The following is a 15,225-nucleotide window of genomic DNA, read 5'->3' as shown; positions in this document are numbered from 1 at the left end:
GGACCATAGTCAAAGCCTAATAAAGTAGATACTTTTTCCGAATCTCCCTAAACTTCTGCAACCGCGGTGTCCAAGCCCTCCGTATCTCATCCGGTGTCATGCCCTTCTCAATACTCTCCCTCACAAGCGGCGACCCCGTCAAAACATCAACGTCATACGTCTTCGACGTCCCGCTGTACAACCAGTGGAAGGACGTATTCGTTGGCTTCTCACCAGATGTACTCCCCTCCGCGAACAGCTTTCTCGCCGTATACAACAAATTGACACCCACAAACGGCGCATCAAACTCCTCATAGTCCCTCGCGCCATCCAAGTCCATATACGTCTGCAGACCGCACGCCGTCTGCCCCTGAAACTTGGACGTCGTGGGCGTAAAGCACTGAAACCTGTAATTCGTATTCCGCACCCTCTGCGCCCTCATCGCATCTGCCCAGGACTCATTCGCCCACGGCGCACCGAGCAGCTCAAATGGACGGACTGTGCCGCGTCCCTCGGACAGACTCGTCCCTTCGAACATGCAGCTTCCGCCGTAGAGCATCGCCGTATCGACAGTCGGCATGTTTGGCGAGGGGAGCACCCAGGGGAGCTTTGTGTCTTCAAAGCGCATGGATCGCTTCCAGCCCTTCATCTTGATGACGTCGAGTGTGAGGTGTGATCCGTTTGAGGCGTCTGCGATCCAGCCCTCGCCGACGTACATCTTTGCTAGTTCGCCGACTGTCATGCCGTGGACTTGGGCGATGGGTCGACGACCTACATACGATGTGATGTAACTGTCGTTGAGGACGGGACCAAAGGCATTGAGGCCGGTGATGGGATTAGGCCGGTCAATTACCATGACGGTAGTATTTGTAGCCGCAGCGGCGACCATTGTGTCGTATAAAGCCCAGATATCTACACCATTAACGTTCATCCTTGAGAAGAAGAGGGAAAACATACATGTGTAGAATCTAGCGCCCACGTCTTGAATATCATAGAGGATTGTATCTGCCCCCGAATCCTTAATATATCCCATCAATGTACTCGTATTCACGTTATACGCATCATACACCGTCAGACCAGTCTTTTCATCCACAAACGTCGACTCGCCCCCTCCGTTCTGCGACGTCCCTCTGAAGCCGTGCTCCGGGCCCATCACACCCACGAGATTTACCTTTTTGGATGCAAACATGACGTCTACGCCGAGGTCGAGCTGGGGCGTTATTCCGGTTGGGTTGCTCAGCACGAGGACCTTGCGGTTGGAGAGTTGGCTGTATTGGGAGGAGATGAGGACATCTAGGCCGGTTTGGACGTGGCATTGTGCGAGGGAGGCGCTTAGCAGCGCGAGGAGGGGGATCTTCATTTCGTTTGTGGTGAGGTGTGAGTTTGAAGCATTAGAATGGTGAATTGTCTTGACTTGATGGAAATGGTGTAATATACCTTTTTGTAAGTTGGGACCCTTGTAAGTGGTTGAGGACCCCCGCAAACGACTATTCTCGATGGAGAAATTATAGTAGATTATCATCTTCGGGTGTAACCTGATTGATGGGGGGCAACGTTTCTGTAATTGTTGTAAGCCACTGCGGCTTTTCCGATGACGATGTCGGCTGGTGGGGGCTCGGTGTTGATTACTCCGATTATTATATTCATTGATAGGTATTAGTGATATGGTGAAGTCTTTATTTGTACAATGTCTAACTGATTAATATCTATGTGTCTATTCATTCCCCATCTTTGACATGGGTCTGCATGTTCCACAGTCGAGCATACTTGCCATTCCGCTGCAGTAACTCTCTATGTGAGCCTCTCTCCACGACTTGTCCCTGGTCAACTACAAGGATCAAATCGGCATTCACCACCGTCGACAGCCTATGTGCAATCATAAACACGGTTCTGCCGGCGCTCAATGCCCCAATGGCCTGCTGGATCAGGGACTCTGTCTCTGAATCAACCGCGCTGGTCGCTTCGTCCAGCACCACAATCTGGGGCTGACGCAGAATTACACGTGCAATAGCCAGACGCTGCAATTCACCACCACTCAGACGGACGCCTCGCTCACCGAGTCGGGTATTGTATCCGTCGGGGAATTTCATGATTTGGTGGTGGATCCGAGCTGCTTTGCATGCTTCAATGGCGTCGTCTTCCGTTGCGCCGGGTCGTGCGTACAAGATGTTCTCCATGAGAGTCTGGTCAAAGACGGACGGATCTTGTGGGACAGCACCCAGGATATCACGGAGACTGGTGAGCGTCACGTCACGAATATCCTGGCCATCAATGGAAATAGACCCCTCCGAAACGTCGTAGAATCGGTACAGCAGCTTCAACGTCGTCGACTTGCCGCTGCCAGTCTCGCCCACAAGAGCAACCGACTGTCCCGGCTCAGCAGTAAAGGTCATGCCCCGAATAATCGGCCTCTCAGGGCCATACGAAAAGGCCACATCCTTAAACTCAACCTTCCCCCCCTTGAGGCGTATCTTCTCAGCCCCGTCCCTATCCTGAACAGAGGGCTTCGTCTGAATCAGCTGGTACAGCCACTCCGCCTCAATAACATGCGTAGTCGCCTCGCGAATATTCCAAGCCAACGTAATCATGGGCGACCGAATCGAATCCCAATACGACACCAAGAACACAAAACTGCTAAATTTCGCAGTCCCATTGGCAATCCGCACGGCAACCAAGCTCGCCGCCGCAAAAAGACCCGCCTCCATGACAAAGCTCTCCAGGAAATTGACATTGTCCATGGTGTTGTAGAAGGCGCGCTGGCTCCGAATCGCCTTCCACACAGAGGCGGCGTACCTGTCCTCCTCGTACTTTTGGCGGTTGTGGTACGCCACGGTCGGCCAGTTGGTGATGGAGTCGTAGAGGGTCTCGTTTTCGGCGCGGCTCGTCTCCGTGACTTGTCGCTCGATCTGGACAGTCTTGATGTTTCCCTTGTAGGCGACGTAGATGTGGATCATGGACGTGGCGAGGACGATGAAGCCCATAGTGGCGTCGAATTCGGTGCTGAGGTAGACGATGGCGATGAAGAAGTCGATGAAGATGGGGAAGGAGCTGTAGAAGCTGCTGAGCATGTAGCTGAGGTTGCTGCCCTGCTCGATGGCCTTGGCTACGCGGCCGGTGCTTTTGGAGGTGTGGTAGTCCATGGAGAGGTTCATGACGTGGGAGAAGGCTAGGGTGGTGAGTTGGCGGTAGGCGAACTGGGAGACTCGTTCTCCTGCTCGGGAGTTGAGGAGGGAGAGGGTGGCTTCGATGGGGAAGTTTAGGAGTCCCCAGGTGATTAATTCTTTCCAGGGGACGTGTCCTAGCAGAGGGTTGTTAGTCTTTGTTGTATTAGTCTGCGTGTTTGGTTCAACGCACCTGTACCGCTCATGTTGCCGATAGCTTCGGTCAAGATACCGTACTGACGGGGTATCATCAAGGTGAGAAAGCGCTGTAGCACGATGCAAATACCCAAAACCACAATCCACATCTGTGTCGGTCGATGTTTGTATGGAAGGATTATTGGCAGAAACACGAGGAGTGTTTTCAGGTACCCGAGCCACCCGCCCGCCTCCTCGAGACGCTTCTTCTGCAGCATCTTGATTTCCTTGTCGTCTTCGTCATCTGAACACTCTTCGTCGCCTCCCTCGTCGTCATCATCAGCAGTATGGAGGGATCCGTAAGCGGTTGATGAGCCTGAGTTGACGGGGTTGTCCTGCGAGCCAAGGAGGCTACGTGTTTCTTCGTCCGACGCCTTCTCGGTGGTTGTGTCGCTCTTCAGAACGAAGTAGCAGTACAGGGCTAGTACTGAGAAGAGCACAATTCGAGCTGCCTGTAGAACTACTAAGCTTGAGCGCCAGGCGTCATTTTCCGTGAGTTCAGAGGCGGAGATGCCGAGGAGGATAGCATCAAAGACGCAACCACCAGTCCAGGCGACAATGTATGACGGCCAGTATGGTGATTCTGCTTCTATGAGAAGGATGCTGATTCCTCCCCAGATTAAGATGGAAGCAAATGCGTAAAGCTGTATCCGTTAATACTGGATCACGAGATGAAGTAGTATTTGGGTGCTGAATGGTAGGTCTACTCACAAGGTCGCTTGGGACGGCGGCATCAATCTTGACATCTCTAGTGGAAGCGGTCACAAAAGCTTGTCCAATCTATCTCAATGAGTTATTAATACAATTTCGCCACTTTATCATAAGAAATTACTCACAAACGCCAAAACAACAAGCGGATCCAATACTCGCAACCACCATCTATGCCTTGAATGAACGTGATATGCAGCCCTACTAGCAGGACCCTGGGTAAGCAAGCGAAGAATCGGCAGCGCGCCAAACAAGGCGACCGTCGCAGCAGGAAAGGCAATGTGCAACACCGACGCTGCCTTGGCAGCATCGGCTCGAGAAAGATCCATTTTCAAAATTGTAGAGACGAAATACTGGAGAGAAAAAAAGTGGCCGGGGACGTCCTATTTACATAGGTGAAGGATCCTCAATGTTGCCGAACCACAAGTTCAGGCAGACGGATACTCATAGGCAGAGACCCAACAACGCCGGAAACTCCTCAACAACGAAATAGGCGGACCTGCGAACTCTTATACTCCGGCAGATGAGGCTGTACATGGGCATCTGCAGGGTTTCAGCCCAAGGGACTTGAGTCACAGGGTGTTCAAAATGTTGTTGGTGAGGCGGCTGTGCCATGTGTTGCATTGCATTGGATGTGGAGCAAATTTTGATGTCAATTGCAAAACTTGAGGCTTGGGTCAGCAACGGCCATGTAGGCAACCAATTAGAACGCCAATTGACAAGCAAGCCGTCAGCAGTTTGTTTTACGAGTAGCAGGGTATGTGTCTACATTAGGGGGTTTAGTTCTGAATCTGTCAAATATCTGTCTGTGTGGTGCAGTATCAGGCAGCCAACGGACACTTTCCGTTCAACCCCATGCAAACAGCATCATACCAAGACTATCGCCACACAGAGTCGTCGCACTCCGCTTGACTCACGAGGCTTGCATGAGGTTGTGCAACCAGAGTCATGACCACTGAAAAAAAAAAAAAAAAAAAAAAAAAAAAAAAGAAGGATGCAACTGCCGGTGACGAGCCCCACAAGCCCATCTGGGTGTGTAGAGATGGTCGGTCGGTGTTACATGTACTTGGTAGGGCTGATGCTCACGCCCTGCCAGGCAGCAAGCCTCATGTGCTACTGAAAAAAGTACCTGGTCATAAGTATTTGCCCACCTAAAGGCGACTACTTAATTAATCCATACTAGGGTCTGGTGGGCAATACTTATGACCTCCCACTGTAGATGCATGCGCTTACATAAGTACTTTGCAACACATATCAGAATACCTTGCTACCAACTCAACTCTTCGCTAGAACCTGGCTACCTAGCTACGGGTACTCTAACAGAATGTCAAAGTCGTTGACAAAACCCGCAATGCCAACAATTTTTGTCAACGACGGGTAGGCCAACAGGTAGGGAAAACAGGCAGCGCTTCTTCACTAAACTGCAACAAACACTCAAAGGATGCAGTCGTTTTGGGAATAATTGGCCCGGCAGCTTCTGCTTCCAAAGTGGTCGTTGCGCAAAACAGACCACGTATCAAGTCTTTTCTCAACTCACCAAGAGACACCCCACAGACTATCTCCCTTGGTAGCACGACGCGCTGTCGTTAACAAAGGCTTTCAATATCCAAAACAAAACATATTGCTGCTCTTTTTTTTCCTTTTCTACGTGATTCAACACCAAGTATTCCTTCTTTTACACCTCTTTAATGAGAAACATCTTAGGCTTAAAAACACAATAGCCAAGCCCATGGCTCTACACGTCGTCATCACTAAGATGACGCAGCCGCAGTATCGTAAACCAAAATAAATCCATTGCGGGCGAGCCAAATGTTATTTAAGAGCCCGAATATCCGTATCTCAAATTCCTAAATGCCTCTTGATCATACTTCTTCAGTTGTTACCCCCGACACTACGAACACACAAAAAGCCAACTACCCATCAAAGACCGAGGCCTACCCAACATCAGCAGCAATGTCTGACGGTAAGTTTGCCTGATTCACAGACTCTTCTTACGCTAACTTATATCAACAGTCGACGTGAAAGGAATTAAAAAATGGACACTTCTTCACGCAATGTTCATAGCCGCCGGCGGAAAGGGGAAAACAGAGGAACATGCGAGTCAGGAATATGAAGAGACATGCGGTAACATCGATTATTTTGGGGGGATTAAAATTGGGACAGATATTTCGGGAGATGTAATTGACGGGAAGGTGTATGATGAGCATGCGGGTGAAGGGATGTTATCTGGCGTGGTGGCAGAGCTGCGGGCGAAGCATCCGCACCCGGACGCGTAGGGTTATTCCTTGTCTACCAGTGAAACAACGGTCTGCTTAGAAATGGAGAGTTTTTCATTGGAAATGCGTCTCCGTTGTTGGTGTATGCCATGTTTCGTCTAGATTTATGGCATACATTTCTGATAGTGCCTTGTCCAAGGCCGACAGCCGAGATGATGCACTACACCTTTCAACTATCCACTGCACTTGAGACTTCTTATGAGATCGTCTACATCGCTGTTTAATTATTGCTGAAACAATTGCAATCACAGGGTCTGCCTTCCTTTGTAGTCTTGGCAACGTTGCCTTCCCCAGTGGTTGAAACGGAGTGTGTACCTAGAGAGAAGTGCTGTGAATTATTCCCTGCACCTTCTCCAGATGGCTCCTAATTCTATGTGAGGCATCGAATAGGGTAAAGATGTTTCAACATGATGGTAAGCCAAAAGACTTTAGATTCACCTTCATTTTGGTTTCTATTGGGTTAATGAATCGAGGATTGGGTTGACTGCAAGCTCAGTCATTGCGGATAGGTTGGAATCTGCCCTCTTGTTTCAATCCAAGGCGTCTTTAAGAAGATTGCCATGTTATGTCGGATCCAAAAGGCATCAATGTCACTTTAGCAGGCAAACTACATCGCAAGTTTCGCATATTGTATCAAGTTACAATAAGTATTATATATGTATGAATAGCTATGTCGGAGCAGTAAGTATACTATTGCCCCAACCAATATTTTCAAACAAAGCTGGCCTAAAACTCCCCAAATCATAGTTCATCATCCGTGTACGCTTTCCAACGCCTAAATAAAAGTATAAAAGCCCTTGACAGAGCTGACGCAGCCTCTGGCTAGGTGCGGAGGGTTCAATGCGCCAGGCACCGAGTCTCATCCAGTAGAATGGTGATGAAAATGAAAATTCCCCTTATGGCGCCGACGTTTCCTCTGAAATAAAACATGTAAAAGCAATATCTGGGGGACATGGTGATGAAGCACCGACGTCCGTGACATATGTATGGTGGCTAACGCTGTCTGTGAGTGAAGCCGGGGTATGTCGATATTGACAATGTGTAATGTATGGGCAACCATTCTACCAAACCTGCACATGGTACAGCTTGAGACCAGAATGGCCGCATTATGGTTGTCTGTCGTGAATTTGTGCTCGCGCCAGCCCAAGCTCCTTAAAAGCTAAACAGTCCACTCCTCCTCTTGCCTAGCGGATACACAATGAGAGCACTCATAAACAAGCCAACACTGATTCCTATCGCAACTTGAATAACACTGAACAGGACATTAAACGCCGTGCCGTCGAGGTTGCCGATTGTTTTGGCGCTAGTGTCCACAGTGGTTGTGCTGTTACCAGTGAGTTGGTTTGCAGAGGTAATACCAGCAAGCAGAGATCCACCAGCAGCCAAACCAGACGGAACTTGGACGAAAATAGCCGGAAGCATAGCAGCAGCAGCGAGGCTGTAGCCAACCTTTCGTGGTTGTCGCCACTGCTTCTTCGGGGGAACCGCGCTAGATTCGGGATCAGACATTGAAGGCAGAGACCATGTATCTGAGTCAGGTCGTCGATGTTTCGAAAATCTTGGTCGGACCCGATACTCCCACCACTCCACAACATCAAGCCAGGCGTTCTCCATGTGTCGCCCCAATCTCGAATACAAGTTTGCCAAGATGCCGACGGTAAGGGCGCCGAGCATGTTTGAGATTTGGCTGTTGCCCTCAAAGTACTTGCTGCAGTAGCTGTTGACGCAGAACCCAGCCAAAGCCATGATTGTCATGACTGGCGTCTGTCTCCATTTCGCCTGGTTGATAATACAAAGACACAAGGTAAATCCAGGGACGAACAAGAAGTACCATCCTCGATCCAGAGGGTCCTTGCAATGTGTATCACTGGTGGCGTTACTATCCATCATGCCATATAGTGATGCACCAATGGTAATTCCATAACCAAGAAACAACGTATAAATCATGGCATACACCATGCGGACGCTCCCAGCGACGATATTGTGACTTTGGAGCTCCAAAGAACTGCACAGCACCATGTAACCCGGCAAGATCAAGGCGATGCTGCTTTGTGCCAGGGTGCTAAAGCAAAACAATTGTCCATTGTTGATTGAACCGAAGCCTCGAGCGAGAAAGGAAGTGATGACGGCCGCCGACACCTCGAAAACATGTGCGTATAACTCATTGCTGGGGGCAAAGACGAGCTGTAGCAGACCCACGATGCATCCTAGAATGAAAGCAACCGGGAGATCGATAAATCGGCCCTCAAAGGCAAATGGCGCCACACAGGCCGACGCAATGCCGTACATTGGAACTCTGAACCATGTGTGAAACTTTTCTTTTCTGTTCATTACTTCATCGAGTCGTCGTGTTGCCTCTTCCACACCAAGCTTATCGTGAACAACATCCTTGTAGATGTTATGAACGTCCCGTAATTTCCCTAGATCAATGCCCTGCGGCACGCGTACAACCTTGACCTCAGCTGTATGTGTCGTGCTGTCGTCAAAACTTATGATCATGCAAGATGGAATGTAAAGAAACTGGCCCTCAATTTCAAGCACACGAGAGGACATCGTCATGTATTCTTCGAGTCGGTGAGTAGGGGCCCCATATAGCATGAGGGCGCGACATAGTTTGAGGAGGTATCGGTGTCGAGAAATTATGCCGGCGATATGGACGGTAATTCGAATCTGCTCTTTCTTCGGCTTGGGTGGCTTTTCGGAATTCTCTTTCTTGAACGTCTCCGACCATTGGTCGGAGATCTCGCTGGAACCCGGGGCGGCAAACATCGAGGAAGACTTTATAAGTTCAGTGAGGGAACTCGTCGAATGACGGGCCCGGTGATTGGCAAACAAACCAGTAGTAAACCTTGATCGGGGTCCTCCAGCTGCAGAAGAAGGTCTCGAAGTCGGAGGTGAGGGGCGAGGCGACATGACAGGAGTTGAAGGTGAGAGAGGCGTGAGTTGCCCGCTGGTATTGTTGCTGGAGGCTCTTCTATCATCCTGATAAAGCTTCAAAAGTGAGGATAGAACACCGCCTCTGTACTTTGAAGGCCGGGGAACATAGTCACTCGCGTAAGATTGGTGGGACAGCGGTGTATTTGTGCCAGATGAGCCTGTCTCCTCATGGAATAGATTGCTCTTCCCGCCCTTTTGGGTGTGAGACCTGACCAGGCTTTCTGCCGTGGCATGGTCTACAAGGAAGCGTTGTCGGCGACTATAGGGGGTGCGATGCCTGACACTCTCCCTCTCGAGGTCATTTTGCGATGTAATAGTAGCGTCATCAGAAAAATTGCTCCCAAGATCATCTGAGTCGGCGATCAGGGGCTGGAATGAAGCTTCAACATCCGAGTTTCGCCTTGAGCCTGGAGCGGAATAGCTTCCCACAGAGACGGCCAAGCGATCCGCCCGTTGGCGTGCGTCATTCATGGAGCGAAGTTGACGTGGAGTAGCACGACTCTCCGCTTGGTCGGCCTTCTGGCGTTCCTCTGGCGCATCATAGCTGGTATTGCGTCTCAGGGCGGGTCTTGGAGCTCGAGGGGTGGCTACAGAGAGGAAGTTTTGATCTTGATGCCGTTCCTCCTCTTCTGACAAGACTAGATTGAGGGCCCTTCTCAATTCCACGGCGTCTGGGGCCCCTGGTGGCTTATCGAACATCCCAGGTGAACTTGGCTGTGACGACGTGTGGTCTCGTACCATGAGCGTCGGTATGGGCGTGCCATTCCCACTCACGCTTGCATTTCCACTGGTTCTCCTGCTGCTGTTGTCCGAAGACGTGGCTGGAGTTGAGTCTAGAGTTGAGTCTACTGCCGTGGTAGCAGAATCCGTAGGGTTCGTGGGTGCGCCTGTGGCTGAGGTATCGCCTCTCCCGCTCTCCGGAGAGGCGGGCGATTCCTGCGGACCATCTCCTTTCCCAACGTCCTGACTGCTTGAATGCCAGACGACTCGTTTCTTTGCTTTCCGATTTGGCGTACTAGAGGTGTTGGTGTTGGAGTTGGAGTTTGAGGTGTCGCTGATGTTGCCAAGGGTGGAGTCGGACGCCATGGTCGGGAACGAAGAATCCTCGATGTGGTAAGTCCTGAGACAGGTCTCAGGTTTAGCTCGAAAGAAATATCATGAGAAACGGGAAGCTGCAGTTGATGAAGGACGAGAGAAGAGGAGAGAAGAGAGAAGTCGGATCACGAAATGTGTACTCTTGTGTTGGAAACCTTGTTTGGGCCCCCTTGGCACAGGGAGAGAGGCAACAGCTACGACAAGGAACTAACGGGCTGCTCAGGCCTTTAGCCTGATGCCCCACAGATTTGAATGAACTTCAATGTAGTAGTGGCAAAGACGGTTATCTGCGTAGAGAGTCGGTCTGGTCTTAAGGGAAAGGTGAAAAATTCGAGATGCATATAGCACCAAGCTAGCCAGCGAGCGCGATCCATCCCAGGCGAAGAGGGCATGCCGCAATGCGGTGGTCTGAGTGGTAAGGCTGGGCGGCGCTTTTCTTGTTGCTTCCTTTATCCACTAAAAGATCCAGACGGCGTAAAGGTTTTGTGGAAATCGTGCTATGAATAGCGATTTTAAGAGGGTCGTTAGCTTGATATCATGAGCTTCGGTGGCTACTCTCGCTGTAGTCGACCAGACGGTGGAGACTTGGGCCCTGATAAGGAATAATGCTAGAAACTTGGAATGGCAGAGAAAGTTGGAGCGAAGAAACGAGGAGAAGCTGATTATTGACAATTCAATTTATACGACGACTGACAGCCTTTGTTGGCCTTGCTTGATGTTCTCAAGCCGCTGTCAACTCGCTTAAATGCAACTCCTGTTTCTGGCCGACGTGGATAATCGCGGTAGAAGCTTTCAAAGGCTCCAGAAAAGCAATCGAGTCTCTCCTTGGCTGGTAATCCGTTTGTTGAGAAGTCTCTTATCAAAACTGGAGGGAATGCGAGTTGCAAGAGTCTAAGCCAGTTGACAGTCAGTAAAAAGCCAGCCACTTTACGGCGTGCGGGTCCCGAAAGTGGGGACCGGTACCGGCGGGTGTCGATTCAATGTTGCCCTGGTGCTCAGTGCTCACGCAATTGGCCGACCCAGAGTCTGCAGGTACATCTGCAGCTTTGCCACACCGGCTGTAAACTTTTTTCATAGACCGATGGTCCATAGACGGATGCCCCGAGTAGAGAAAATTTGCTTCACAAGGCAAGTTCAGATGTCATGACGGGCGCCTCCTTCTGACTGCTTCTATTGAAAACTTCTCGAGAGACCAAATGACAACGCGGAGTATCTCCGGTTCAAGGCAGGAGTGATGCAGTAGAATTGTGCGGCAAGGAACAAACGTCTGGTGATGCAACATTGAGCTCATAGGAAGCCTCAGCTGCCAATTTGACTCGAGTCTAATTTTATGGCAATGTCACCAATCAAAATATCCGAAGGAGGCACTGGGGTCACGTCGGAACTACTGAACCGTTAGGCTGAATGTCGATGTCATCTCAACATGGCAGCATGTAATATTGAACAACCATGCACAAGCATATGTTGCAGATGTTTGTCGGCTGGTTGAACCTTCACACGTGGCTGCCAATTTTGATGCCAAACTTATCACTACCCACGTGGAGGCTGGAAGTGGTTTCGGCAGTTTTTCCCTTGTGCAGATGCTGTTGTGCAACGGCTCTCGATTCTCTCATGCAAGGTACGAGTGATTTGCCTTTCCAAGCGGCAAGTCCATCTCCATTTAACGCCTGGGCAACCAGAATGACAAGTCACATTATCATGTACCCAGCTTTGCACCAGAGTTGACATGCATGGAACTTCGAATGACTACATACCTAGGTATGCATGCAGACGTCAATGCATCAAATCGCATCGCTATCAACCCCTCCATCAACAACATGTTTAAAGTCAGACTCGGCGCGTCACGACACTGCAATGGCTCCCATTCTTCACTGTTGACCGTTGATGCGTCATCGGATTGGACCCTTAACGCCATCGATAATCATGGCGATCAGTTGCATGTGGCGATCAAATTGTGGTCTGGTCAGCAATTGCATCAGCTTCTTCAGTTCCCACAACGGAGCAGACTCCTTTCGTCAGCCATCTCGTGGTCTCTGCGTCTCCCATATTGATTGTATTATGCAAAGTAAACAAGCCAGCTAGGTGCACTGTGTCCCAAGACATTACCAGCGGACGGGAGACTCTGCTGGCAGTCTTCATACTCTCGCCTTCTCGACACATAAGCGCCGTCATAGCCCCATTGTCTTCAGCAAGCAATCCTGATTCTTGCAGTAGATCTATGTACGTATACTGGAGCAGTGGATGCTTGTTCATGCGGCCCAGAATTGCCAGTCCATAACCAGTATCCCGTCGTCGTTCTCGTGGGTTTGGGGTCTGGGCACCGCCCCGGCCCGGCTTAAGAAAAATAGCCCATGATAGCTCTGCAATTTAGTTCTGGATCACAAATTCATTCATGTCAGGACCCATCCGGATTAAGGAGACATGGGGCCCTGGTCACCACACTCCAACCGATCCGCCCCATGCACTTTATTATTCCCGGACTTGTAGGCTAGTCTCTGAGAAGGATGAAGTCTGGTGGAAAGAAGCAGAATTATTCCATGTTGACACAAACCGCACTCCAGGAAGAGTTCCAATGCCAACGGTTGTGATTCCTGAGTCTTGGCCAAGGTTGTCACGTGCAGAAAGGGTTCGTTCACCGCTGAACTTAGAAAGCTCGAGCACCATTTGAAAACCTTTCTGGTTACTCCATCACGTCTGGTATTTTCTCCTCATTCTCTGCATTTTGATTACCAATCACTCATGGTGTCTTTACGACCATCACTTCAATGAAACCTGACGACTTGGGCTCAAGCATGCCAAAGTCGGGTCGGACATCGGACACTACCAAGCTCCGCCAATGTAACCCCAAGTTGTGTTGGACAAAGGTTGGATGCAACAGGAAAATTGAGCAGACTTCTCAGTGTCATTGCATGCAGCCCTGGTCATCACTGTCCACAAAAGTGTCTTCATTTTTGACAGCAGCAACAGTTTTACCAATATCTTAACACGCTTCAAGAGACGTCAACATGGTACGCTGGATACGCCATTCAGTGCCATAGAAGGCGTCAAAGCCAAAACGCACAATGGTCCAGCCCATGTCCCCATCTGGGTCGAGCTGGGCTTCTCTAGCGCCTCCAACGACATCAACGGTTCCATGTTCAGCCTCAAGCCAACCAACAAAGTGCCATCCCGCCGCCCACTTGCCGTAACCAGACCTTGGGGCTCCTCATTGCCCGCGGCGCACCACTTGGGTCCATCAGGCCACCGACACCCCGACTCTGCGGCAGGCTCCCAACTGGGCATCGCAGTGCCTTGGCTGGACACAAGATGCTGCAGAGCACAGACTTCCTTGTGTGCCAATTACCGAATCGCGCCATGTCTGTAGCTTTGTGCCACCTCAAGTGTCCAACATCGCCCATCTCGCCCATCTCGGCCTGTCGCTGACCGCCGACCCGCCGATGACCCGGATAATGCATCCACATCGTCTCAGCGCCTTGATCAGACGACAAGCGCTGACTGGCTTGTTTGAGCAGTTCCTTGTTGCTTCGTTGGCCATGGCCTTCATGCACTCCGCCTTTTAGCTACGAGTTGTCCCAATCTCCGAGCTACAATTCGGGTGCGACGGCCGGGGTTGGGCAAGTCGAGGCAAGCTTGATCCTGGTGGCCTCTGGAGCTGCTTGAATAGTTAAATAGCAGCTCGCCATCCTTTTCAGCTGAAGACTGCGAGCTCCCATCTTATCAATCTACAAGCAGTTCCAACTTGTGTCTGTTCGGCTCACATTCCCAAGTCGCCACTGCAAGGACTTTGTGCCCATCAGCCACGAACGGTAGACTAGGGACATCACCGTTACCAACCAGAAATCCAGACATCTGTTATTACAACAACAAAACACGATGCCACGTGGACTTAAGGCGGAGGGCGTTGGTGACCGCGAGGTCCCCATGCGATTCATTGTCCATGGCCTGCACCGAACAGGATCGATGAGCATGCGAACGGCCCTTCATCAACTAGGCTTCCACAACTGCTATCACATGGTCTCGGTAATCGAGAGTCTCGATGTCGATGCCGAATTGTGGATTAAGGCATTGGAGGCCAAGTTCGGCGACAAAGGGGAGAAGTGGACAAGAGAGGACTGGGACAAGCTACTAGGTCAATCGCAAGCCTGCATCGACCTGCCAGCCGCCTTGTTCACCCTCGAACTCGCAGAGGCATACCCAGAGGCCAAGGTTATCGTACTCAACCGCGACCCTGAGGCGTGGTATGAGAGCGTTCTCGGCAGCGTATACAAGACTATGAAGCCGCTGTCGGTTCTAGACATGCTTCGAAGCTTGTACTGCGCCGCTTTGGACCCCCAGCACCGCGCTTGGGTTCGGTTCGGCATGGCACTGGGCAAATATGGCCTCCCCTACGACCATGGCACGGAAAAGGACAAGGCCATTGCTTGGTTCAAGCAGTCATACCAGGAGGTTCGCGACGCCATTCCCGTGGACAGGCGCTTCGAGTTCTCCGTCAAGGATGGCTTCGAGCCTCTCTGCAAGTTTCTCGATGTCCCCGTACCGACGGTCAAGGACGAAAAGACGGGTAAAATGGTTACGGCCCCGTTCCCTCACGTCAATGACCGTGCCACATTCACCTCGCGCATCTCCGGGATGCAGTCTAAGAAGATGAGGGAGGCAACCAGCAATCTGTTTACGATGATCAGCAAGACGGTCACACTGGGCTTGCTGGGTTATGGCGGATACATGATGTGGAAGACTCGTCTTGGAGGCCGAGTGTAAACCGCCGCCATGCTATAATGATGAGGAAATTGCTACAACTACTTATACGTAATGACGGTTTTGGGGGAGAAGATCGAATGGAGAGTGCACCCGATCTCGGCAAGTTTGCTGACATG

At 50.7% G+C, this 15,225-nt stretch overlaps 4 protein-coding genes across 4 annotated transcripts; 1 reads left to right on the top strand and 3 right to left on the bottom strand.

Annotated features, from left to right (window-relative positions):
- Positions 1-16: 16 nt before the first annotated feature.
- VFPPC_04950 (hypothetical protein) lies at positions 17-1,339 on the bottom strand (the record flags this gene model as incomplete). The annotated part of the gene is made up of 1 exon (XM_018284212.1): positions 17-1,339. The coding sequence occupies one exon, from the start codon at positions 1,337-1,339 to the stop codon at positions 17-19; it is 1,323 nt and encodes a 440-aa protein (XP_018145610.1).
- A 358-nt stretch (positions 1,340-1,697) lies between these two features.
- Positions 1,698-4,372, bottom strand: VFPPC_04949 (heavy metal tolerance protein precursor; the record flags this gene model as incomplete). Its single annotated transcript, XM_018284211.1, has 4 exons — positions 1,698-3,277; positions 3,334-3,979; positions 4,047-4,115; positions 4,172-4,372. The coding sequence occupies 4 exons, from the start codon at positions 4,370-4,372 to the stop codon at positions 1,698-1,700; spliced, it is 2,496 nt and encodes an 831-aa protein (XP_018145609.1).
- A 3,099-nt stretch (positions 4,373-7,471) lies between these two features.
- VFPPC_04948 (hypothetical protein) lies at positions 7,472-10,342 on the bottom strand (the record flags this gene model as incomplete). Its single annotated transcript, XM_018284210.1, has 1 exon — positions 7,472-10,342. The coding sequence occupies one exon, from the start codon at positions 10,340-10,342 to the stop codon at positions 7,472-7,474; it is 2,871 nt and encodes a 956-aa protein (XP_018145607.1).
- Positions 10,343-14,224: 3,882 nt separating this feature from the next.
- On the top strand, positions 14,225-15,109 carry VFPPC_04946 (NAD dependent epimerase/dehydratase; the record flags this gene model as incomplete). Its single annotated transcript, XM_018284208.1, has 1 exon — positions 14,225-15,109. The coding sequence occupies one exon, from the start codon at positions 14,225-14,227 to the stop codon at positions 15,107-15,109; it is 885 nt and encodes a 294-aa protein (XP_018145605.1).
- Between the last annotated feature and the right edge of the window lie 116 nt (positions 15,110-15,225).

This window comes from Pochonia chlamydosporia, chromosome 3 (genome assembly GCF_001653235.2).
Source record: "Pochonia chlamydosporia 170 chromosome 3, whole genome shotgun sequence".
NCBI classification, from domain to species: Eukaryota; Fungi; Ascomycota; class Sordariomycetes; order Hypocreales; family Clavicipitaceae; genus Pochonia; species Pochonia chlamydosporia.
The sequence above is the reverse complement of the archived record's forward strand: the minus strand, read 5'-3'. Positions and strand labels throughout refer to the sequence as shown.